General features: G+C 38.5%; 3 protein-coding genes across 5 annotated transcripts in view; 1 reads left to right on the top strand and 2 right to left on the bottom strand.

The window, feature by feature from the left end:
- Positions 1-4,063, top strand: part of cnksr1 (connector enhancer of kinase suppressor of Ras 1) — a 48,382-nt gene extending 44,319 nt beyond the window's left edge. The window contains exons 18-22 of the mRNA XM_073869722.1: positions 291-364; positions 556-629; positions 2,454-2,562; positions 2,663-2,841; positions 2,978-4,063. Of these exons, the coding sequence (XP_073725823.1) occupies positions 291-364; positions 556-629; positions 2,454-2,562; positions 2,663-2,841; positions 2,978-3,319 (778 nt within the window). The 3' untranslated portion in view covers positions 3,320-4,063. The remainder of the gene's footprint in view (positions 1-290; positions 365-555; positions 630-2,453; positions 2,563-2,662; positions 2,842-2,977) is intronic.
- Positions 4,064-7,133: 3,070 nt separating this feature from the next.
- Positions 7,134-10,997, bottom strand: cldn23l (claudin 23-like). 3 transcript variants are annotated; one of them, XM_055171586.2, is made up of 3 exons: positions 10,510-10,997; positions 10,258-10,295; positions 7,134-8,871 (listed from the first exon to the last, which is right to left on the bottom strand). In XM_055171586.2, exon 3 carries the CDS (start codon positions 8,820-8,822, stop codon positions 8,148-8,150), a length of 675 nt encoding a protein of 224 aa, XP_055027561.1. In that variant the 5' UTR covers positions 8,823-8,871; positions 10,258-10,295; positions 10,510-10,997; the 3' UTR covers positions 7,134-8,147. The 3 variants fall into 3 exon arrangements, with proteins under 3 accessions (XP_055027561.1, XP_055027560.1, XP_055027559.2); XM_055171585.2 differs by lacking the exon at positions 10,258-10,295 and having other exon boundaries at positions 10,510-10,994; XM_055171584.2 differs by lacking the exons at positions 10,258-10,295; positions 10,510-10,997 and adding an exon at positions 8,963-9,096.
- Positions 10,998-13,502: 2,505 nt separating this feature from the next.
- On the bottom strand, positions 13,503-24,454 carry grhl3 (grainyhead-like transcription factor 3). Its single transcript, XM_073869723.1, has 15 exons — positions 24,307-24,454; positions 22,963-23,110; positions 22,808-22,872; positions 22,072-22,297; positions 21,660-21,745; positions 21,402-21,552; positions 20,892-21,003; positions 20,652-20,746; positions 19,789-19,947; positions 19,097-19,178; positions 17,861-17,994; positions 17,101-17,230; positions 16,934-17,022; positions 16,773-16,834; positions 13,503-14,525 (listed from the first exon to the last, which is right to left on the bottom strand). The coding sequence occupies exons 1-15, from the start codon at positions 24,321-24,323 to the stop codon at positions 14,408-14,410; spliced, it is 1,674 nt and encodes a 557-aa protein (XP_073725824.1). The 5' UTR covers positions 24,324-24,454; the 3' UTR covers positions 13,503-14,407.
- Between the last annotated feature and the right edge of the window lie 586 nt (positions 24,455-25,040).

A 25,040-nucleotide genomic window follows, 5' to 3' on the forward strand; every position in this document is an offset into this window, starting at 1 on the left:
CTTAATGACTTTGACTGGTGCATTAATGCAAAAGCTCAGGTCAAATGCATTTCAAAGTCAGACAAAGACAATAAGCATGCTGATCCGTCTACAAAGCCGCAGAGAATTTCAATGTCAAAACTAAATTAACGCCCCCATTTAGTCTTTTTAATCCTTTGAGTTGTATTTGTTAGTGAATTTCTCAAAGATGGTCAACAGTGCCCCCTATTGGTCATTAAACAATATTGCACAAGTGTTAAAAAGTCTGTTTCTGATTCTGTTTCTTATGCCTACTGATTCTTTCTCAATAGATGGATTAACTGTTTAATAATAGCCATTCAGAAGCACAAGAAAACTGCTCAAAGTCAGCCGGATAGCGAGGAAGGTATGGAAAGAAAACATTTACTGTTATCTTGGATGGAATGGCATTCAAAGCTTCATTATTACGTTGCAATTTGTTTTATAAAATCTTTATAAATGCATATTTTTATGGTATACATGCTGTTTCTGCAGTGTAAAGATGGTTGATGGTTTTTTTATGGACAGTACTTTAATGGATGATGTTTCTGTTGTCAGATTGTTACAGTGAAACCGAATCTGAGGAGGAAACATCTCGTTCACCTCTCACTCCCCGGAAGAAAGTTGCTGCGGTGAGGATATCACACACTCACACACATGGACATAAACACAAACAATTACCGACAACATTTGTGCCAAATTCCTTATAAAAAATTATATTTTTATTTGCATTGCAAAACTGAAATCAGACAAATGAAAAAAGATGTAGTATTTTCAGATTTTGAATACGGCAAAGAAAACAAGTTTATATCCATTTTTAAAGAAAATGGCACTAATGTTCTTACATGTATTTTAGGAATAGTTAAAAAGCACTGTAAAACAATTGTTGGTTACCTTTATAACTTAAATATATTAGTTGACACAACAATTTTTACAAATTTTTTTTACTAATATTTTTAAGATAAAGGAACTCAAAAATTTAAGGCAACCAAGTAACACATTTTTTCAAGTTAAACCAACAAATCTTATTTACAATGAATGAAAATTTGTGATCCGTGCTGGCAAATTGAGTCGGATTGAGCAATTTTTTTATTTTTCATTTGACATGTGTTTGAAGTTGATAGAGTCAGCAAAGAGTTAAATAATTTTTAAGGTTAAAAAACAAAATCACTGCATAGATACCTTAAAATCACCAGTAAAACTAATAGATTTAGAACACACATAGTCAAACACAATATCTATAAGAAAATATGTGTTCAACTTTTTTCTTTCTTTTATTGTTTGATTGACATTGAGACAGACAGTTTTAATATCTATAGATTTTATGCAAGGATCTTAGGCAGTTATGTTACACGGGTCAATGGCATGACATTCATTTTTTCCTTATGGTTCAATTAAATGTAAAAGGGTTAAAATTACAAAGTAAATTTGAAGATTACTTGCACACATTCTCTTTTTTGAGGACCAAGTCTAAAATTTCTGGTTTTATTTCATTTTGAAAGAATATTTGGGGGATAATTGCAAAAATGTCAATGTGCTGTAACCGGTCATGTGTCAATTGGAGTAACTGGTATTTTTTTTTTATTAAAATATAAATATATTCACAAAAAATATGGAATAAAATATAATCATCTAGTTTAATGTAATATGATTTTTTTACATACATTTTTAAATAATTTGTCAAACATTATTTAAAAAACAGAGCTGTTTTCAGCATATGTCAGGACAAATATTACAAAAACGCATTAAAATTTACATTTAGAAATAATATTTTTTTTATGATTACATGCCATCAAGGTGAATAAAATATTTAATATTTCTCATTCTTTGGCGGTTACACCATTTGACATTGTGAGGTCCATTCAGTCATAACTTTCATAAAAATGGTGGAAATGTAATTTTTTATTGCATAAAATTAACATTAATACACTATGTGCATTGAAATAAACCTGATGGGTGCTTTAAAACAAGTTTTTTTTCTCTCATCTTGCCAAACCGTTTTTGTCATCAGATATTTTTTCCAACAGTTAAAGGAAGGGTGCATGATCTCTGAATGCCAATATTGACATTTGAAATCACTTTAACAAACACGCCCCTACCCCAATAGAATCTCAGAAAATGTACAAAAAAGATCATTTTAGATGTTTAACAAATATTTAGAGCATGCATGGGATCGCTAAACGAGGGCTTAATGTACTTATTTTTATAAAAACCTCAATTTAATAGGCAAATTCAATGTTTATACTTTCTTTCATCTGTAGCTCAAATTAGATGGTGCACATCCCAATAAGCCCAATATTTTATCACATATTTTTTGATCTAATGATGATAAAGGCAAAACCGGTGTGGTCTCTTAATTTTTCTATATAAACACATAAACAGATCAAATGCAAAAAATTTAAATGGATGGAATGATGATGTGAAACATAAAAATATCTTTTTACTTTATGTAATAGAAAACACAGCCTCAATCAAACACACTCCCCCGAACGAAAGATAAGAAAAACAGGACATCAGCTCCAGAGCCGATGACTATTTCAACAGCAGGGGGGCGTAAAATAACAGGTAAAGTAGCGTGAAATATCATGTTACTCTTTAAACATTGATTTATATTGTATCTTTAAACAAACTCGGTCTCGCTTTCTTCCCTCTCTCTGTCTCTCAGGAAGTGTAGATGAGATGGATGAAATGTTTCATAGCCTGAAGAAAGGAGGAGTGTCTCTGATTGGTCAGAACCAGCCATTGACGCATGACCAGCTTCGTAAATCCTTCATCAAACGCAACAAGAACCCTGTCATCAATGAAAAAATTCACACACTTCGTGCCCTCCAGAGTACACTTAAGGTCATTTTAAATCAATAAACTTATAAAAATATAAAATATTTTCTTGTGATAAATCCAAATTTCCTTGCCTCTGTTGATGCACGCAATTTTTGTACAAAATTGTTCATAATTTCTCATTGGCTCCTGTTGTTTTAAGGCAAAAGAGGCGGAGCTACAGCTTATTAATAAGATGTTGGAGGATTCTGAGTTCACTCCGCAGAAGTTTCGCGAGTGGAAAGTTTTTAACGAAGAGCTGCTTCAGGACATTGAAAAACCGGCCAATGAGAAAGAGCAGAAAGCGATAGCCGCACCCAGTACAGAGACTTCCAAAGGTGAAGAAGAGCCGAGCGAAGTGAACCTGAGCGAAGGGGAACAGTTGGTAGATGCTGAAATATCTGATGATGGAGACTCAACCCCTAAAGACACAACAGCGCCTTTGCAAACACAGATCACTGGCGTGGAAAATACGCCTCCTACAGAAAACTACTTTTACATATGAAACACGTATACAAACTGACATTATACAACCAAACTGCATACAACAATGATCTTACATTGATATAAATGATCTGAAATTCAACTCATATGGGACAGAGGAGATTTTGAATGACACTGCTGTACGTGTACTCTGAACTATCACTGAATTTATGATAAACTGCCTTTTTTGATGAACTTTAGGCACTTGTTAAAGCAACACTAAAGAGTTTTTGCTCTTTGCTCCCCCTACAGGTTGAAAGCAGAATTGTTCATTACTATCGTAAATAATTTAGCCTACTGCAGCAAAGCTGGCTCTGATTGGATTGTAGGTCTGCCGTAAAGCAAGTTTTTGTAGTTTTTACTCGAACTACAGGACCGCGACCCGACTGTTGGAAACTTCTTTAGTGCGGTTTTGGCCGATAGAGGGCTGCAAAGCCTCTGTTTCGAGTGGATGAACAACTGAAACTTTTTTGGAAACGTTATTTTAAGGTAAAAAAAACTCTTTGGTGTTGCTTTAAGGACACTGATCATGATGTGTTTAATTTTAACTAAGTTTCTTGAAAATTTTAATATTAGAATTATAATAATAGGATGCGTATTTGTTATTACTTCAGGTATACAGTATACAGTAATATTTTCTTAAGTATGCAATGTCAGAAATGGTTTTATGAATGTTTTTGGAACGTTCGGCTAATAGAAAAGACATGAAAGTGTTTGTTTAATACAAATTTATTTTTTTATTATAAATAAATTTTCTGGATGGCAATACAGATCCTGAAAACTTTTTCTTAAAGGGATAGTTTAGCCAAAAATGACAGTTCTGTCCTTATTTATTCACTCTCATGTTGTTGCAAACCTGTTTAAATTTTTTTTTTTTTTTTTTGATGAACACAGGGGAGGACATTTTAATAAATGTTTGTAAAACATTTTTCCGTTTGTACACCCCATTCACTTCCATAGTAGGAAAAAAGAATACTATGGAAGTGAATGGTGCTCATGAACGGTTTGACACTTTCTCAAGGTATCTTCCTTTGTGTTCATTAGAACAAAGAAATTTATACAGGTTTGTAACAGAATGAGAGTTAGTAAATGATGAAATAATTTTCATTTTTGGGTGAACTATACCTTTAAATAAATAAATACCTCACACTGCAATAACGTTTGTACGCCCAAAAGTGGTTATTTTCAAAATGGCCACACGGTGGCGCCCTGTACTTTTTTCTTAAAGGAATCGTTCACCTCAGATTGAAAATGAGTCTTTTATTGCTCATCCTAGAGCCATTTTAGTTGTTTATGACTTTTTTGTTTCAGTCAAACACATGCAGAGTTATATTTAATACTTTCATTTTAGCTTTATAAAGGCATTAGTGACGCAAATCCATACAGTTATTATGTATTCTGAGGTGACGCGATGGATTTGTGTAACGTTGGGTCAGAGGTCAGCCTTAATTCTGCCTTTAGGGTAAGTAAAAGTTCATTTTCGGGTGAACTATTCATTTGAGGTAAGTGAAGCATTTTGCAAGCAACATGTTTCTCGTATTCAAGCCTTTAGGTGTACCGTACTGTCTATACATTTATATGTATGTTTATGTATGTTGCATTGCTTTCTCTTCCTGATGGATAGCCTACGGTGTTTATTTATCTATGATGTATCGCTATAATACCTAAACCTTTGTGCAGAGAGATAAATAGAAATTAAAACAACCTAAACAGTTTGTATTCAGCAATTAGCATCTTTAGGCGCGAAGTTAGTTTGTCTCGCGCACCCTCAACTTTCCGCGCCCACAGCAGACATAACCAAACGTCAATTAAACAGTTTTTAAATAATTAAGTATTTGTGAGGTGTACTATTCAAAATAATACCAGTATTCGTGTTTTGTTGGTATATTTAGTAATTTAAAGATCTTACCAGAAAGTATCAGAGCGGTCTACTTGTTGCTATGGTTACCTACATAGGGAAGTCCGATATGATGGCGTCTATCTATGTTTAATACCCGCTGATGACCGAGTTGAATGAGATTTGCATTTTAAGCCCTAATACTGTATATAAAACACAAAATTTTATCGTTTTTCAAGTACAAATGCAAATATTTACAGTTATAAGCTGTCATAACAAAACATTAAATTGTGTAATAATTAGTTTTTACAGTAATTCAGCTCAGCTATTAAACTGTAAAAACATACACAATTGTTTGGCCGATATTTTTAGCTGTTATTTAATCGATCGGATGTTTTTCTAGATTACTACCAAAAATGAATAAAATACATGATTGTTGTCTGATTGTATCAAAACAGACATTAAAATAAACTAAGCTAAAACAAACATACCTATTGGGAAGACCAGCTAAAACTAGCCTAAGCTGGTCTTCCAGCCTGGTTTTAGCTGGTTAAGATGATGTAGCAGGCTGGTTGTAGAGGGTTTTTGGCCACTTTTTTAGTTGGTCAGGCTGGGAGACTAGTGCTGCCTTCACGTGCTGTGGTAATTATGGTAAATACCAAAAGCTGACGTGGAAAATGCACATGAACACCCACTTGTGTGGTACTGTCCACTAGGCAACTCGTAGAATATTTTGATGCACGAGTTGCCGAGATGAGATAACCTTTGACCTTTTCAAAATGGCAGAGAGCAACAGAAGAGTCGTGGGCCCTGTCCCAAATGGCACACTTCATGTGGACTTTCGACTTCGTGGCCTTAAATTGCGCATGCTCGCTTAGTCTACGAATCCGAAGGGTGTCCCATCTGTCATCTGTCATTGATGCGTTGAGCTTCGTGCACTTTACCAACCCAGAAGTCCTTGCGAAAGAGCAATTTCCGGCTTGACGCTCGAGTCTGTCCCAAAATACGACTCCGGTGCAACCACGTGGACTCGCATCAAGGGTCCCTAAAGTCTGCATTACATGATGTCATCAAAGTGTGGACTCTGAGGAGGACCACAAGTCCAGAGTGTCCCATTTGGGACAGGGCCGTGAATGATAAGCATTGTACACTACTAAACATTTTTGCTACTGTTAGCACATAGTTTTTGTAGCCTATACAATGTTGTGTCATTGACAAATGTAATAATAATGCGTTAACACTCAGTGTCAGTTTTAAAAATACCGTTATGGTTTGGTGTTACCTACCCAGAGCAGATGCTAGCTAGCAGTCAATAGGAGCCTCCTAGTAATGAGCGATCAGGCAGTTTACTCACGTGAACGTATTTTCCTCCAGTACGACAACAAAAGCACCTGAACACAACACACTGGTAAATACCAGCTCACAAATGGAAAATATTATTTTTCCATAGCATGTGAAGGCAGCATAGTCCAATTTATAGTCGTGCATAAGGTCTACGTTGTAGGTTATCTGTAGCCTTTGCGTAGTTGACCGTAACCGACCCACCAGCTAAAACCAGCTGTTCTGATGAACACAAATGAAGATATTTTGAGTAATGTTTGTAACCAAACTGTTCATAAGCCCCATCCATATTATTTTTAAGTGAATGGGGCTTACGAACGGTTTGGTTTGTACAAAACATTACTTAAAATATCTTTATTTGTGTTCATCAGAACAAATAAATTCATACAGGTTTGTAACAACATGAGAGTGAGTAAACAATGACAGAATTTTTATTTTTGGGTGAACTATTCCTTTAAGCTGGTGGGTCAGCTAATGTCCAAAAACCCCTAAGGGCACTACACTAGCTTAACAAAATGGGACACCAGTTAAAACCAGCCAACCACCTTAGGCTGGTTTTAGCTGGTCTTTTCAGTAGGGATGGATTTTTTTAAATGCCATTTTGTGGTTCTGTGTAATGTGGAAAGTTAGAAAGCCACGTATATGCCCAAACAAACAGTTCAGCGTAAAATCACAATTTATTAGCATGACAAGAGGCCAGTAGATAAAGACGCGTTGACTGAAATGTTACAAGCTGTCAAATGTTTAACACGACTAAAGTGAAGCATAAAAATAAGCATTGTACCATTTGTTTAGAAAAATCGACAATACAACAGTCAAAAACTACACATATTTACAATGCAAAATACTGCTGGTTTAAATCTTAGACATGTTTAGTAGCCATAAGCCTTGGATGAAATGAAATCTCATGTAGTAGCAGGAAAGCCCAAAATGCTATTCAGCCTTGTGACATTAGCACATTGCTATCATTTCATTAAAGCTTGTAAAGATTGTTGAACAGCTCTGTCATGATGTACACTTAAACTTACGAGCGATGTCGTAATACAGAGACACCACGTACGAGAATAGTAACATCTGAATAACTAAGGCTTCTGGTAATGATTCAGTACTTTATGTAAAGTTTCAGAGGTTTTCCTCTTTGCACACACACGACTGTGGCCTACTAAAAATTACCACTGACATTTTTGACTTTCTGCATGAAAGCAAACAAAAATGCATTGACAATTACACATTTATAATAATGCCCCAAAGACATCTGCTTTGTTTTTTATATGCAACAAGTTGAATTTGTTTCAGCAAGCCAAAGATGCTGTTAATAGAGTTTGTATTTACAACACAATGGCAATTCGTACGTATTTTACCAGGTGGCTAATTCGTATTAATTCGATCGACAAAAATCGTATGTTTTTGTACGATTGGCTTTCACACCTGTGACTTGGGATTAGGTGCGGGGTATCATTATTAACATTTTTGTACAATTCGCTTTGTACAAATTCATGCAAATTAGCCGCCTACTAAAAATACGGATTATTTTTGAAATCAGGTTGGTATTTAACCCAGAACAGTGTTTTTCGCATTAACTGCAATGCAACGTTGCATCCAGCGCAAGAGCAATACGCTGTTCTCCCCATTTTAAAGAACTTCTTATCTCGCTCATCTGATGCGAATATTTCTAACAGTTCACCTCATACATCTCTGCACTCTCTTTGAGTCTCTGTTTGGGACAGGTTGGGCACCGCATGCTCTTAAACCCAAACAGCAAAGCCGCCCCTCCCATCACTTGTACCCAAGCACCCACCCACCCAAAATAAAGCGATCCGGCCGGGTGTAACGTTAGTCGCGGTGGCTTATGTATGTTCAGTCCCTGGGTGTCAGTTACGGCTGAATCCACCTCGATCCCCAGCTTTGACAGATGGCACGTGTACACCCCTAAAGCAGCCAGACTGAGCACGCCTGCCATCGCCACCAACAGGCCACCAGCTGCCGCTACACTCCTGAGAGGAATATCAGTCCAGCAACGAACTCCCACGCAAGCGAGTACGATCCCCGCACCGCACAAAAAGAGGGATGACAGCACCAATCCCTGAACCATTCGAACCCTGGCATCCCGTTGGTAGGATCCCGACACGGGCCAGCATTCTTTAAGCTCGGAGTGCACCACCTGCAGGCAGCTTTCCCATAATCCATCCGAACGAAGTAGGAGGAGCTCCGTAGCTCCGGCGCGCCCTGGGGCACCCAGCCGCGCCTGCCCCTCCCTCCACTGTGGCGTGATGGCTGCGGTGAATACCAGCACAAGGCCCAAGGGAGCGAACACGACCCCCATCAGCATGGACACAGGAGTGTGCATCGCGCGGATGTTTAATTTCCAAACAGCTGTCGTCACCACCACCAAGGACCTGCGAAGAGAATGAAATTAGATTAAATCATTCTGCTCATATCCGGATGAAAGATTCTGGGAGATTTAAATCGTAAAATCCACTCTGATACCCATTTGGCAGAAACAGATTTATGGTGTGTATAAAGCACATGAATATCTTGTTATCTGATTTGAGCTCCAAGTAACATCGTCACTCTTGGCAACCAGCACAGTGGAGGTGAATGCCCGTCTGTTGCTAAGAGACAGTAACCTGGACTCGTGCTTGCATCTTTTGTGGTACATTCCAAAGCGGTCCTAATTTTATGTTTTTATGTGTGTGCTTGCGTATGCAACCTAAATATGTTTTTTTTGTGATGCTTTCTGGGAAGCTTTTGTTCTGACGTTCACAATGCGCAGTCGCACGAGTGTTGGTTTGCACCGAGTTGCAGAATTGTTATTCTGTACTATATTTTGAATTAGTCTGAAGGGCATATCATACGCAGACAGACAGCGAGACGTCTGGGAGACAATGCAAGATGATGTTTCACAGACGGTCATAAAAACGAAGGACAAATCTTTTTTAAATGCATTAAAATGCATGTGACCCTGTCTGCGAAATTCAGGCTAAAGGGTCATATTTTTGATTCAGTCATTGATTTTATATTTATTTCAAACTTTGACATGACCTTACTCAGTTAATATTAAATATATCAAGATTATATTTTCAATTACGGTTCTTTACATAGGATGATTTTACAGCAAATTGCAAATAAATTACGTAAGCTGGGTTTTTGTGAACTTTGCTACACATTGCTTGTAATAACAATGCAACACCTTGGTCAATCGCAGTGATTTTAGAGCAAATTTGTGTCTATCATCACATTAATTTTGAGCCTTTTTCCTGTTCCAGTCACTTTTGTTTCGTGGCAACACAAAAACAAACACGTAAAGAGCACATTCAGTAATAAAAACACAACAGACACGGCCACACCAAACATAATGTGGCCACTTACATTCCTTTCTTCAGTTACAAATGCAACCGAAAGCACCTGACACCTGTTTTCACTCTGCACTAGTTATGAAATATCCGGAAAAAACAGCACGACAGTATGAGGGAGGGCATTTGAGTTGTGTTTTTATCACGGATGGGTAAACAGATTAAATATTTCAGGTGGCTGAAAAAAACAGCATACAGTAAATCCTCATGCTGGTTTATGCTGTTCCAAGTAATGCACCTGTAATGCACAGCTGGTTAACTAAGAACCTGTGCTCCTCAGCTAAGCTGGTTAACCAAAGACATCATATCGATTAAGCAAGTTAACCAGGACATGAACCCCAAAATGCAACATATGCTTGTTATTACCAATGCAAAGGTTACGAGTTCGAATCCCAGAAAGCATGCATACTGATAAAAAAAAAAGTATACCTTGAGTCTACTCCAAGTTGCTTGGATGAAAGCGTCTCCTAAATGCATACAGTAAATGTAAAGATCAACAGGGTGAGCTGCAGCAAATCAAAACGAACACATGCACGGAAAACGACATAATGTTAAAGAAAGCACGAAAAGAAGACGAAAGCCGAATGCATCTGCTCTGAAGATTCTGTTTTGTGCTCGTCAAGTGCTAATACACTCATTTCCTCCATCATTAACTCACAACATCCACCATAATCCACTTACCTTTCTGCAGATCTCCTCTATCCACAGATGAAGAATGAGACGCAGACAGAGGAGCAATTATACACTTGGTTTCTTTTTAATCTTGATGCATGCCCGTCCTCTCTCTCCTCAATGCGTTTTAGTCCTGTGTATGTGCACCCCTGTCCTCCTTTAAAACAGGCACACACACCACAGAACAAACAGGGAGCCAGACGTGTGTTGACTGCAATATGCAGTCTGCTTGCTCGAGGCAACCGGAGGATCAAAACTGAGGCATTGAAAAATAGAAATGGCGATGGAAGGAGAGAGGTGAATTTAAAGGGACAAACTCAGATGTATTAGTCATGGCCGTTCACACATTTATTTCAGCTTGAATGTGTCAGTCTGGCAGCGTAGATGACGTACATGGGCTTTCGAGAAATTCACACGAATGACACACAAGAAACGGAAAGCTCGTAAGTGTTTCCTATGTCCATAACAAGGACTAAGGAACATCAGTCTCCAAAGGTTTTGTGCTTAACAGGGGTTAAGTCGAATCCACAAGAGACACATTGAAGATGGGTCACCTCTTGTGAAAAGCTGTAAACGTGTTTAGGTAACTTCAACCAGGTGCCCTCACTCTAAAACCAACCTGATGCAATCGAAGCACACAAAATGATTCACATGCCAAGTGTTTTTATAGGGACAGTTCGCCCAAATATGAAAATTTACTCTCATGTTATCCCAGATGTACATTACTTCCTTTCTTCAGTTTATCACAAACTAATATCTGTCATGTTGTTTTCCAACCCTGTCTCACTGCATTTTGTGGTATAGTCACAAAATATTTGATTTATTTATGTTCATGGACACATTTTTTTATTTTTTCATGTCAATGAGCATGTCTTTTTCGTGTCACTCAGCACAAATTTCTATATATTGTTTTTCGTGTCCCCAAGCACGACTTTCTTTTTTGTGTCAGGGTTAGGGTTTTTTCTATTTTTAAACCATTGTCACTTGGGGTTAGATTTGTGGCTTGGGTTAGGATTTCTGAAATGTAACAGAAAGTCGTTCCAACCCCAAGCGAAAATTGAAAAAAATAGAGAAACCAATACATAAAATGACATGAACAATAAACAAAACCTGACGAGTGGCACGAAAATGACATTCGTGCTCATAGACAAGAAAAAAAGAGGATATCGTGTCCATGAACATGACTAAATAAATCAAATGAAGATGAACATCACTAAATAAATCAAATATTTTGTGACTATACCACATAATGCCGTATTTTCTTACATGGGGGGTCAACGGTGAAGCTGCAGAAAGCACATCCATCCATCATTAAAGTAATCTAAATGACTCCAGTGGGTTAATACATTTCTTCTAAAGCGACGTGATATGTTTGTGAGAGAAAACATGTATTAATTCTAGCTTATGTAATAATAGAAATGTCGCAAATCCAGCGAAAATAACCCAATACATACAATTTTGCTTTTAAACACAAAAAGCAAAACACAGTTCAGATGTCTAGGTTAATAAAAAGGCAAAATATGGGCTGTCAGTGAAAATTTCATAGAAGTCTAACCATAGCCCAAAAATAAATAAAATAAAATAAATAAATATGACCAAACACCTTATAATCACTGTTGGCTTTGCTTAGTTATATTTGCAAAAACGACATATAACAAAACAATATTATTTTGGCTAAAAGTGGGTTAAACCATAGCCACACTATATATTGGGTCTATAATTAACCTAGTAATTGTATATTAAAGCAGTCCAAAGAGTTTGGTTCCAAAACCCAATAAATCCATTTTGACTAATTTGGGTAAAAATGTGTTTTCTATACCAAGAAAGTGACAAGATGAAAACCACTATTTTCTGTTACAAAACGTTCACATAGCATCTTTAGGTTATAATAACATAAAAAATTAAAATGCATAATTTGATTTTCAAAGATTTATCATAAAAATTGATATTTTTTTCAAAATGCTATAAATCTATTGAATCAATATATAAATGTGCATTCATCTTTGCCATGTTATATTCATTTAGTTGACTAGTGAAAAAATAAACATTAATGGCATTAATCAAAACACTTACTTTGTCATATTAAGAACACTGTCATTGCCGCTGTCATCCTTGGGACGTCGTTGCTGAACTTTTTTGACAGCGATCAGCTGTAAAATGTTTTGGTCATTGGTCGATTTTCGTTGACTTCGTGTAAAATAATGGGAATTTTTTCATAAGATGCCCTGGGGTCAATGTGTTAGCATGACAAAAGCTTGATGCTGTCGGGAGAACAAGCAACAGCCGGCATTTTCTTTCGCCCGAGTGCCTCTCTCGTAAATTATTCGATTTTGATGGCTTACGTTTCTTCCCCGCCACAGAAAACCACCACAGGTTTATCAATGCCATCAAAAGTATTATTTTGTTTTTGTTTGTTTGTTGATCACGAAGTACAAAGTAGATGAAGAAAACTAGGAATCTATGTGTATTCAAAGCGCCGCCATTATTGTTTACAATGCGTGGAATGGTGCGCTGTGATTGTTTAAGGGGATTTATTGCATTCTGCAGAAAAGGAGGAATGGCGTTTGTCGCAGTTTGGAAAAAGGGAGAAAAGATGACAGAATAACACAGCTGATATTGGATTTTGCGTAAAATTAAGAATTTACTTTTTAATACTGACCAAATACAATAATGATTTTGGTGGTAACTATTTTTTTAAATGGTGTTTATCGCGTGTTGGAACCAAACTATTCATTTAGTAATATATATCCAAGCATCAGCATAGCAAGTTAAAATAAATGGTGATAACGTTGATTCTCATTTGTTCTTGCCTGTCTCATGACTCATTGTCATATGCATGTTTCATCACAAGACACACAGAAACCAATAAACTGTCATTAGCTTTCTAATTGTCTAAAAAGCATTGACGTTTTTTTTTACAGAGCCTAGGGCACAAAGACACACTAGTGTGATTGTCATGATGAATATTTCAGTGGTTCATGCAACTTTAAACACACACAATATATTTTGAAGTTTTGATTTTATTTGCCTTTTAAAAGCAGAGGCAGTAAAAAAGGAAAACACAGCTTTAGTATATCAATATTGAATGACAGCAATACAAAGCATTTGAAATGTACAAGTTTTGTGAAGCCAAATCCACAAACTGAAGTCACCATTAATCTGATGTTTGGGCAAGCTCCTAAGCAGTGGTTTATTTGTCTGAACGTCCTTAATGTCGAAGTGAAAAGGGGCCGGTCGTCCCAGCAACCGTTATAGCCACACAGATTCGAAATGTGTGGAGGCAATTTTTTACTGTATATCCTGGCGAGCGAAACACTGACAGATATGCAGCCCTTTAAGGGTGGAAATGTGCGACTTATAAGTCTGAAAGGCTCTCGGCTGTGTGGAGCGTTTCAGATGTGAAACTAGCAGGCTGAAAGTTACAGCACCCTGACTGGAAGTCTATTGAAGTAACACGCGTCAAGATAAAAAACATGCAAACCACCATCAGAGCATAAAGCGATACATCCGCCTCACATCGTCTTTTAGAAATGATGCGCCTATCGTAAGCAGCAAAGGCAGCATAACAAAGGCAAGTTTATCATTGAAATAATAACATATGGCTTTAAAATCAAGTCAACACACAACATTATGATATTTTTTGTCTATGTACAATTTATATTTACAGACAATTTACCTTGTTGATCATAATTGCTCACGTTATAAAATAATTGTAGATAAAATATTTAATAAAAAAGTATAAAAGAGGTAACTGGTATGTACAGCATGAATATCGGTACATCTAAAAATGATGAAACGGGAGTTCATTCGTTTCCATGGCGACGGCACGAATCTTGCTCCGAGTTGCTTGTGCTTTTTCATTGAAGGGCAGACGGAGAAGCTGCCAGAAGGGTCACCGCGATGCCGTTTATAACTCCATAAGTGTGACCTGGAAGTGGTTGACAATGACTTCGGAAATCTCGATGAGGAAGGCCGAGTGGTTGCTGTAATGCTCGATGATGTTGTCATCCATGTTCACAAAGATCCTGAGGAACGAGAAAGAAAGTTTTATCAATTGAGGTCATTGCAAGATTTAATTTGCTCATGCGCATAAATCACAGAGAGAAACCTCATGCATTCTTTCGCAACCATTAATTATTTCTTCCTCAAGGGCAGACCCTGATTTAGATCCTTAAAAAAACAATCCTTATCTAATACATTTAAACCTCATGACTAACGCAAATCGGCACAACACTTGTAACTAACAAAGACGGTATTTGCGTGTCTGTGACAGACTAACAGCGAAGCTGTGCCAACTCTCCCAGCCCTCAGGGTGAAGGGAGTACGATTGAAGATTGGGCCGAAAGACAGAAAGAAAGAGAGAGAGAGAGAGAGAGAGAATGCGGCTCAACCTGTCCCTATCCTTCAGCCATATCATCATCTAACGGCCTGAGGAAAGTTAAGCTCCGAGTTACACAGCTCAAGGCTAGGGCGATTAAGATAATAGAGCGCCGGACACGTTATTTTTCTTTAAATCTATTTAGGTCAGAGAGGTCCCTTTAATGCTCCAGCGGGTGTGTGACGGATCGTCTGTTTAAGCATGATTGCATAATTGCATTTCTTAGACGCTTTTCCAAATTTATGAGGACCTGGCAACTAATCCATGTGTAATGTTTAAAATAAGTGGCCAAAAAAATGATCGCCCATTCGTCGACTGACTCTACCCTTCACAATGCATTGAGACAAGTTAACCAGGCAAATGGTTATACCCACACATATTCCGATACAGACGAGTTAATAGGTAAACGCAAACGTCTACACAAAGTCATGGATGATCACCAACCAAAGAGATAAGTTGATCTTTCAGATCCAGGCCTCATTGAATCGCACGTAGTGTCTCTTACACAAACAGACGCCAATGCTGCCTTCCTATCAGTGTCCTGATCTCTTGCTGTTCATCTCTGACCTTTATAAAGCGCAAATAACATAGAGCGCAGTACAATCAGATGACTCAACCCGTGTCGAAATCTTCCTGTCTTCCTCCTTTTGTTCGCCTTTTTATTCACCCTGTTTTTAAAGGGGAGCAGCAATCATCACATTCCAAACACTACAGATCTCCTGTCTACCCGGTCTGTCGACTTTTCTTCCAGGCAACTTGTTGAGATGGAGCTCAGATTATAAGAAAAGGGTTTAACAGTCGTTCATCTCGGTGAAAGAGGACATTTCATAATACGTGACTTCAGCTAAAGTAAAACTAACAATCAAGTTGATGTCATTCTACTCGTATAAACTCAGCTAAAGTTAAGTTTCTACATAAATTCATCCTACATCAACAACATTGATATATATTTAATAATATTGACTGAGTTAAAGGGACATTCCACTTTTTTTCAAAATATGCAAATCTTCAAGCTCCCCCAGAGCCAAACATCTGATCTTTACAGTTTTGGAATCCATTCAGCTGGTCTGGCGCCAGCACTTTCAGCATAGCTCAGCACAATCCACCGAATCCGATTAGACCATTAGCATCACGCCTAAAAAAAATAACCAAAGAGTTTCGATATTTTTCCCATTCAAAACCCGACTCCTCTGTAGTTACATCGTGTACTAAAACCGACGGAAAATTAAAAGTTGTGATTTTCTAGGGCTAGGCAGATATGGCTAGGTACTAGACTTTTATTCTGGCGTAATAATCAAGGACTTTGCTGCCGTAACATGGTGCAGGAGGCGCAATGTTATAACGCAGCGCCTAAAAATAGTCCCCTGCCATTGAAAGTAACCAAGGGGACTATTTTAGTACACGGTCTTAGTACATGATGTAACTACAGAAGAGTCAAGTTCCAAATAGGAAAAACATCGAAACTCTTTGGTTATTTTTAGCGCAATGCTAATGGTCTAATCAGATTCAATGGATTGTGCTAAGCTATGCTAAAAGTGCTACCGCCAGACCCGGAGATCAGCTGAATGGGTTACAAAACAGTAAGAATCAAATGTTTAACTCTAGGGGAGCTGGAAAATGACCCTATTTTCAAAAAAACTGGAATGTCCCTTTAAGTCATGTCAAAGATTGAAATCAGTGAATGAAATCAAACTTTTTAGATAATGAGACTTTAAACTGGATTTCACGTCGTCTTAGTGCAACAACCATTCAACACCAAAACAACCGAACACCGGTCAACACCGTTATGACCGTCCACTTAATTGACACCGAAAACACGGCAAAAAATTTCACCCAGTGCCACGGAGGAGGCATCTGTGAATCTGTCTGGAAACGTTATAAATGTGTCACTCACCCTCTTTTGCATTTCTTGAAGATTTTCCCAATGGTGTCTTCTTGCAAGCCATACTTTTCTGAAATCTGAGAAAGCAGAAGGGACGTGAGTCAAGTCTTATGATCCTTCTCAAAAACGTGAGATCTTCACAAATATGTGTAACGGAATAAGAAATCTAAACTAATCGCTTCTCTCAGGCCCTTGAGGGTTGGCGTGTTTAGCATGAGGGCATCGAACACTTCCTCGGTTTCTCGTCTGACATACAGCAGAACTGGAAAGACGAAGATTTTTTATTAAAATACTCTCGAGATATCAAATTCAGTGTAGCACTTTACTAAATTGATCATACCTCTTTGTTGTTGGTCATCTCGACGCGGCTGTTTGCTCGGCGGAGAGCTGCTCTGATTGCCGCTATCGTCGTAGCAGTTGATACGTTTCATTAAGTTTCGGTCGCTCTCCTCTAGGTTAACAGGGGGCACCTGGACAATCACAAAAAAAGTAAGATCAACATTTTACATCATTGGATCATGTTAAAGATAACTGTGTGTTACCATGGTGACGTTATCTTTTCTAAACCTGCCCCCCCTCCCATTGGGTTCTGTGCTTATATGTAACACTGCCAAGGCACCGCCATCCAGTAATGTTATGAAATCGAACAGGTGTGAAACGCACACACGGCGAACTGTGGGAAAAAGGCCTGTCTCGACAGCATCCATCCCTCCCTCTCTTACAAAGTGTAAACATGGCCGAAACGCGTCCCTTCAACAGCAACATAAGAATAATAGCGCGTGTGTTTGCGTGTGTGTTCAAGATCCCACGGGTTAATCCCGCCGTCAGTCATCGAGGTCGTCCCCTCCTCAAGTGAGTTTCGTTTGTCAAACTCAGCAGCGCACCAGTTAGCATGTCTGATCTCGAGATCACTTTCTCTCTTTCTCTTTTTTCCGAGCCCACCCTTTTCCCACTGCATTTTTTCCCACACTTTTCCTGTACTTTCGGCTGTCGGGGTGTTGGTGAACATGACTCAACAATGTTGCGGTAAGCCGCATATCCTGGGATGCAGGGATGAGTGTGTGTGAGAGAGAGAGAGAAAAATAAAGAAGAGGACGTACCAGACCGCAGCGCTGCATGTTGCTGAAGTGCATCTCGGGGATAAATAAAACAGGTTGTGTGACGTGATCGTCTAGAGTCTTAAAATATGTGCAGTCCTTTCCAACCGAACTGGAGACCAGGGCTTGTTTACAACCTATGGAGAGCAAAGAGGGATTTTATATGAATGCATGAAAATGAGGATCAACAAAAGCATAATCTACATAAATGCAAACATTGAGATAATGTTCATAAGAAAAAAGTTGCACCCTGTGAAAATTACTTGTGAAAATATTCGTATTTATACGAAATATTTACACAATTAAAAATATTAATCTGAAAATGTATTAAAGGTGCACTGTGTAACTTTTAGAAGGATCTCTTGTCAGAAACGCAATATAATATACTAAACAATATTATCAGTGATATATATATAAAGACCTTATTTAATGAACTGTATTGCTTTTATTACCTTAAAATGAAACTTTTTTATTTACATACAATGTGGGTTCCCTTACATGGAAGTCAACATTTTGCGCCACCATGTTTCTACAGTAGCCTTAAACGCAGTGTTGGGGAAAGTTACTTTTAAAAGTAATGCATTACAATATTAAGTTACTCCCAAGAAGTAACTAATTGCGTTACTTAGTTATTTTTCATGAAAAGTAATGCTAACGTTACTTTTTAGTTACTTTTGCGTTACTTTTTCTTGGCTGAGTCTTGATCTCTTTCAGGCCTTGCAGGTGTTTTTATGACTGAAAAGTTCTGCATTCAGAAAATGTAACTTGCATTACTTTTTTGAAAAAGTAACTCAAATATTAATGTGTACATTTAAAAAGTAATGCGTTACTTTACTCGTTACTTCAGAAAAGTAATATTATTACGTAATGCACGTTACTTGTAATCCGTTAACCCCAACACTGCCTAACCGGACAAACTGTTCTACAGAGTGCATTTTGTCACTACGTTGTCTCAGGCGACAACATGTTTGTCCTGTGCCGGCTACCATAGCTTCTCTATGTGTTGCTCTAAAGGGAGGGGCGAGCTGTGGACTGAGCCGTTGGTTGCAATTTGCAATCTCACCACTAGATGCCACTAAAATCTACACACTGCGCCTTTAAAGCTCATGGAAACTAAAGAGGAAAAGGTGTTCTTCTTATGTAATGAAACTGTTTGCACGAGTACATGCAAAGAGATGTCTTATGAGTTTTTTGTAGGGTTGTATTGGGTGTTACAACTACGTAAATGTTGGCACTTACCATTATTACTGGAGTCTGCGACATTCTTGGTTCTCCTCTTGGATCTCTTCCTCTCCTCATCTCTCATCTTCCTCTCTGCTCCCTGCAAACATTCAACAACATTGGAGCACTTAGAATCTCATGCAAATCAACAGAAAAACATTTGAATCATTAAGCTTGCAAGTTTCTTTGGAACCAATACTTTCACAGTGCTGTCAACCAGAACAGTAAAATGCTAAAATTTATGATCCCGTAAACAACTCGGTGCCAGCTGTGTCGAAAAAATGTATCGGATCCATCTTGAAAAACCACAGAAATGCACTCAGTTCACCTGCCGCTGCTAAACCTGTCCGACGTGTGTTAAATCACTCCATCCCATCAGGCATTTCCCCCAAACATTGTCAAAACAGCTAATGGCTATGACCGCCATAAAAACAAACAGCCTTACAGGTGATGAGCGAGATAGAAAGATCTGGTGCCATTTATCTGATCTACTAAACAAAGAGGTCAGTGGGAATCAGAAGATCCAGACAGGGCAAGGTCGAGAGTCATCGAAAGAGAGATGGAAAGATAAAAGCGTGTATGATGCTTTTATAGGAAATTAGTTGCTAGGACTTAACGGTGATTAGGATAAAGCCCAAAATGAGCAAGGACCCTGATAATGAAATTTCGAGTGTGAACGCGAGGTTAGACCTCCTTAGTCCCAGACTCACCTTATCGCAGAAGATCTTGACCTGACAAACAGCTCTGTGAATGAGACGGTTGTTCCCCGTGCTGTAATCGTAAGTGTCGATCTGCAGATTCAGAGGAAGACCTTTGACCCCCTTTTGAGAGGAGAAATCAGTGCTCAGAGAATTGATGCCGATGTGCACCTGTAAAACATCGAGGGACATGTTTCAGACACACAAACTCCCGATCAGGATGATGTAAAGCGAAATAAAAATGCAAGTGAAATCATGCATGGGCTGGATCGTGTTCAGGCCTGTCTTTATTCAACTAGTACACCACTTCTCTATACGTCACAACAGAAGGAAGGGTCAGGGATGAGACACGTTAGATGTGTCATATGCAAATGAACGATTGTTCAATAACTCCGATTTGTTTCTAAAGGAAAGGAGTGTCTTTGAGGAAGACAGGATGGCAAGATTAGACAAAACAAAAACAATAATCTATGGAAATATATTTGGATAACTTCAATTGTTCTTCTTAGTTGAGACCCAATTTGGGTGTACATTAGGAATAAGTCTGTTTAAATCATAAAGCAATATTAGTTTCCTTTCCCCATAACGTTCTCTCTTTCATTTCTTTTTCTGCTCCACCTGCTGCGAGTTTCGCTGTCCCACCCATCACTGCCCCAGGGGCATGCTGAAGTTTACCCTCATTTATTCATCTTTCCTGCTTTCCTCCCTCCCTCTCTTTCTTATTCTCTTTTTATTCCCTACGATGACAGGTGCCTGAGGAGGAGGTCACATACCGAAGATACCACTGCGTACTGACACTCCTCTAAATGATCCTTTCAACCCATCATTTAACACAAACGGGTGACAGGTGGATCTGCGTATGTATGCGTTCGTACCTTTGCCTCTTCGTTTGTATTCCAGATGAAGGATAGCGCATTGAAAGCCACCTCCTCCACGTTGCTTATTCCACTGAAGACTTCTTTGTAGTCGGCTAGATAAAAAATATTTGAGATATTTTTAGAAAAAAATTAATAAAACCCAGATCATCCAAAAGCCTTTTATGGACACTTTATGGACAGGTGCCATCTAAAGCATTGGTGTAGTCTGTTTTAAGCATATTTTAAGCATATACACACCGATATCTATGACCCTCTGTTTGACGGTCGGCTGTCGAGCGTGCCAGTGGTTCCAGTACTTAAGTTGCATCTCAGGACTCTTGTCATTCTCAAAGACAGCCATGATCACCGTCTAAGAGAGGAAGCAAAACAGGAGAATTTTTAGGACGTGTCACCTTTGTTTTATTTTAGAGAGCGTTGACTCCCTCTAGGACAAATGTTCGCCGTTTACCAAGTGATGTCACATGTCATCACGCTAATACCCCTTTCTCACTGCTTTGTCATGGACCATAACACTATGCTTTGCTTTCGAACAAAAGAGCCTATCTGTCACACCTTCTTCACCATCTCCAAAGGTTAAGAGTCTTATAATCTGCAGGGGTTGAGAACGGGAGGATTTGCTTGCTTGGTTCGTCCTAAAGCACCATTCACTAAAATCCCCGAGGTAACAAAGCCACTTCAAACTAACCCTCGATGCTTTGTTTCTAGTTGTAACATCCCAATTGTCGTATTCATGAATACATCACTTACTTTGACTTTGCTGCACGGCACACCGGCGGTGCTGTCGACTCCCTGCAGGGTAATGGGGTAAAACTGTCCCTTGTTGAGGTACACCATGGGTATTTCCGTGGTCTTGTGCTGGGAAGCTTGCGGGGCACCGAGAAGAAACTGGAAATCGTTTCTGTCAACAATAAATACAGTTTTGAAGCTTAAGCTTGTGCGCATTTGGGGAAAGTGAGAGATATGATTAACTGCTATAAGCTTGGTTAGTAAAGTTGATAGTCTTACCTGTATCTCTCTGGAGGAGAATTCGAATAGGAATCTGAATATACAGGGCTGGTCTGTCCCACGAAGGAAGTGTTGTAGGTGAGAGACTGTTTTTTTTTTTGTAAAAAAGAAAACACAGATATGTCAAAAACTAATTATAGGGGACAAAGCACTTATGGTAGGCATTCATAAAATGCTTTTGAAGTTTAGAGAAATGTTATCACGGTAACACTATGAATTGCAAAAATTTTCATATGCAAACTTTAAGTTAATGATGTTACAGATTTAAAACAGTCTATGCAACTAAATTGGTAATTTTGGCATGTATAGCTCACTGGTAGAGCATTGCATAACCAGTGCAAAAGATATAGCTTGTAAAATGCACTGTAAGTCGCTTTGGATAAAAGCATCTGCCGAATGCATAAATGCAAACCTCGGTGTTAGGATCCGTATACGGTTGGTCCGGCTGCCACGGTTTTTGCGATGCTGTGAGCAGGATGGAGTCGAAGATGTTGTTGATGGCTTGTTTGTCATAGCTGTCACCCGTGTAGCTGTCGTTGCCTTGCTTTGCGTGACTAATAGAAATGTTATCAGAAAGCAGCTTCATGATGTGGGCGTTCTCCAACGTCGCCAGCTCAGGAGGAGAGCTGTTCGGGGTCCTACGAAAACCATAAAGATCAATAAAAATATAGTCTATGCCAATTCTTCATAGCTACACCTAAACAAGTGTTAAAGTCAATAAAAGCTTTGTTCAATCTCGGCATTGTTTATGGAGCTTTCTTTGCATGAAAAGGAAAGCCAAACACTTTGGGTGGGAGCTGTTTGCAGCCTAATGCTTATTTTTTTCACTGTTTGAGTTTCTCGTCAGCGTTTGACATCGGACAGACCGACGAGCTCAATAGGCACCTATTTTTCACTCGCACAAAAGGGTGCTGTATAGTGACTCAGTCGGTTTTGGGATGGGTTGGCGAAGAGGATTAACGGTTGAACCAGCTCTGACCTCAAATAATCCCAGGCTAAATTACCCAACCTTCCGATACACTGCGAGGAAATGTGGCAACAATAGCTTTTTACACCTAAACCACCTGTCGCCCATGTCAATCTTATCTTTTATTCGCACTCTTCTCTTTCTTCTCGGTGTTATAAAGCATTGAAAGAATCAGGCTTACCTCTCCATGGCTTTGTACACGCTGCCTTCCCGAGCACACGATGTCATCTTCTGGTCTTTAGGAGTCTATAAACGAAAAAAAAAAAAATCAAATGATGAACTAACAATTATATATATATTAAAAAAATGGTTTTGTAAAAGTCTTATTGGTGTTACCTTGCAGCTGTCATACAGGAGGTTGAGGGCATCTTCATTTTTTGGTTTGCTGAGGTCGCCGGTTTCCATGTAATGCCAAGAGTCCATGATGTAATTGTCTGAATAGCGCTGGTAGCTGAAACTCTCGTTCTGTTGTACCATGAGAGCCCTTAAAAAATAAAGCAGGTTGGTTTTAATACAATTAAACATTAAGCATTCCCAGGAGACACCGTAGCCACCGTATTTCATGTGCCAAACCACATTGATTTGAAAAGTGGCAAAGCACGCTTGTTTATCATCATTTAGCCTCCGGATAGTCGACTCAAATAGGCGTCCAAAATCATAAAACTAGATAAAAATAAAGTCTTCTTTATGTCTTTATGTTTATTTTTCAAATAAATGTACAAATGTTGTCACTGGGACGCTATCTCTTCAAAACAAGGTCCTAATATGTACCATTTTGGTACAGACATGTACCTTTTAGGAACCAGTATGTACCTCTACGGTGCCAATGTGTACCTTTAAGGTTACCAATATGCACCTTACAAAAGTGTACTTTTTGAAAAGGTACCGCCCCAGTGTCCCTTTTCGTACCTTTTTGATAAGCAAAGCCACACTGAATAAAACATAATTTCAACTTTAGCATCGCAAACAAAAGATTTGATGAGGATCACTGACTCCTCAAACAGCGAGTGGATGGATTTGTTTTTGGCTACTAGGATTAGCACTGTGGTGGTCTGCTTTGGTAAGCTTAAATGCAAACAGAGCTGTTTAGGCACCTGTGCCCACACCGGGTGAAAGTTTACAGAGCATCTCCGCGTCCACTTTGCAGAAACTAAAATCGAATCGGCAAACTCCAAGGTTTTAGTTGCTTGAGTTGCTCAAACTCAATGCAAATGCTTTTTGAAGGCTAGCATGCAATTCTAGGCACCGGCCATACTTGACATATTGTAGACCCATAACACATTAGCAAAAAGATAGAGTTTCACTTGGCATATATGTGCAATTGAGCCCCTATGATACTTATATGGCACTGTCAATGTCCAAAAAAACAGACTGTGTGTGTTTGTGATCCATATCTAAACATTCATGTAGGGGTCCGGGTTATACTGAGAGGGTCTTACATCACTCATCTTAAACAGATGACAGGGCTTAGACCGGTAAAACTGCAGTTCGCTACAAATATGTTGTTTCGGAAACAGCACAGTGACACTTTATTCTCATTTGAGAATTGCTCGAGAACATATTTAGCAACTAAAACTTCACATTTTAAACTGCATTTTTAGCAAAGGTACATTTAACAGAATGTAATTTGTGCAGAAAAGCCCTAACCAAATAAATGGATAAAAAACCAATAGCACTTACTCAATCTCCTTGGTCATGACTCCTGTGACAGGCAATGGAGGTAAAATCCTTAGTTTGGGATCTTCTCTCTGGTGTCTGATTGTGTGTTTATATCCTGGTGATTGAAGTGGTTTGATTTGTGTCTACATTCCCTCAACTATTTATTCACCCGACAGGTTGGCTTCTCTTCCCTGATTGGCTGAGAGCCTGAGACAGGTGTGTGATAGGACAGGTGTATACTCCCTTAACTCTTTCAGTGTTGGAGAGAAACTTGCATGTGAGTGGATGTTTTTTGGGTGGGTGTATGGGGGGGTACACTTCACGGTGGCTCATTAACACCTTATATAAAAGGCTGAGAGTGCCTGAGCAAAGGTGTGAAATGCATCTTATTTAGGATCAGAAACTAAAGGCACAGGTGAAACAAGAAGGTTTTAACATGCAAATTATAGAGGGTGACTTTCTCTAAAAGGAGGTTTTGGCTGCATGGTAATTTTTATTTAAGAATATTTTTTTCCAATTTGGAGAGAAATGAATGATGTGAAAACATACAATAACATACAAATCAGAAAAAGTTATTTATTTGAGTAGTGACTGTGTGCATGAGTGTGTGTTGTGCTTGATCATTTCTTTCTGTATGATATTAAAATACAAAACCCACAAAGTTTGGTAACACTTTACAATAAGGTTGTATTTGTTAACATTAGTAAATGCATAAGCAATATAGTTTTTCATCATTTAGTAATGTTTGTTAATGC

This window comes from Misgurnus anguillicaudatus, chromosome 7 (genome assembly GCF_027580225.2).
Source record: "Misgurnus anguillicaudatus chromosome 7, ASM2758022v2, whole genome shotgun sequence".
Classification (NCBI taxonomy): Eukaryota; Metazoa; Chordata; class Actinopteri; order Cypriniformes; family Cobitidae; genus Misgurnus; species Misgurnus anguillicaudatus.

Coding starts and splice junctions, on each gene's coding strand:
- cldn23l (XM_055171584.2), bottom strand. CDS start 9,003: ATGTGCTTTATACACACCATAAATCTGTTTCTGCCAAATGG. Junction 8,872..8,962: donor AATCTGTTTCTGCCAAATGG/GTATCAGAGTGG, acceptor TTCTCTTCGCAG/GTCCTTGGTGGTGGTGACGA.
- grhl3 (XM_073869723.1), bottom strand. Junction 19,179..19,788: donor TCAAGATCTTCTGCGATAAG/GTGAGTCTGGGA, acceptor GAATGTTTGCAG/GGAGCAGAGAGGAAGATGAG. Junction 17,995..19,096: donor CGCAGACTCCAGTAATAATG/GTAAGTGCCAAC, acceptor TGCTCTCCATAG/GTTGTAAACAAGCCCTGGTC.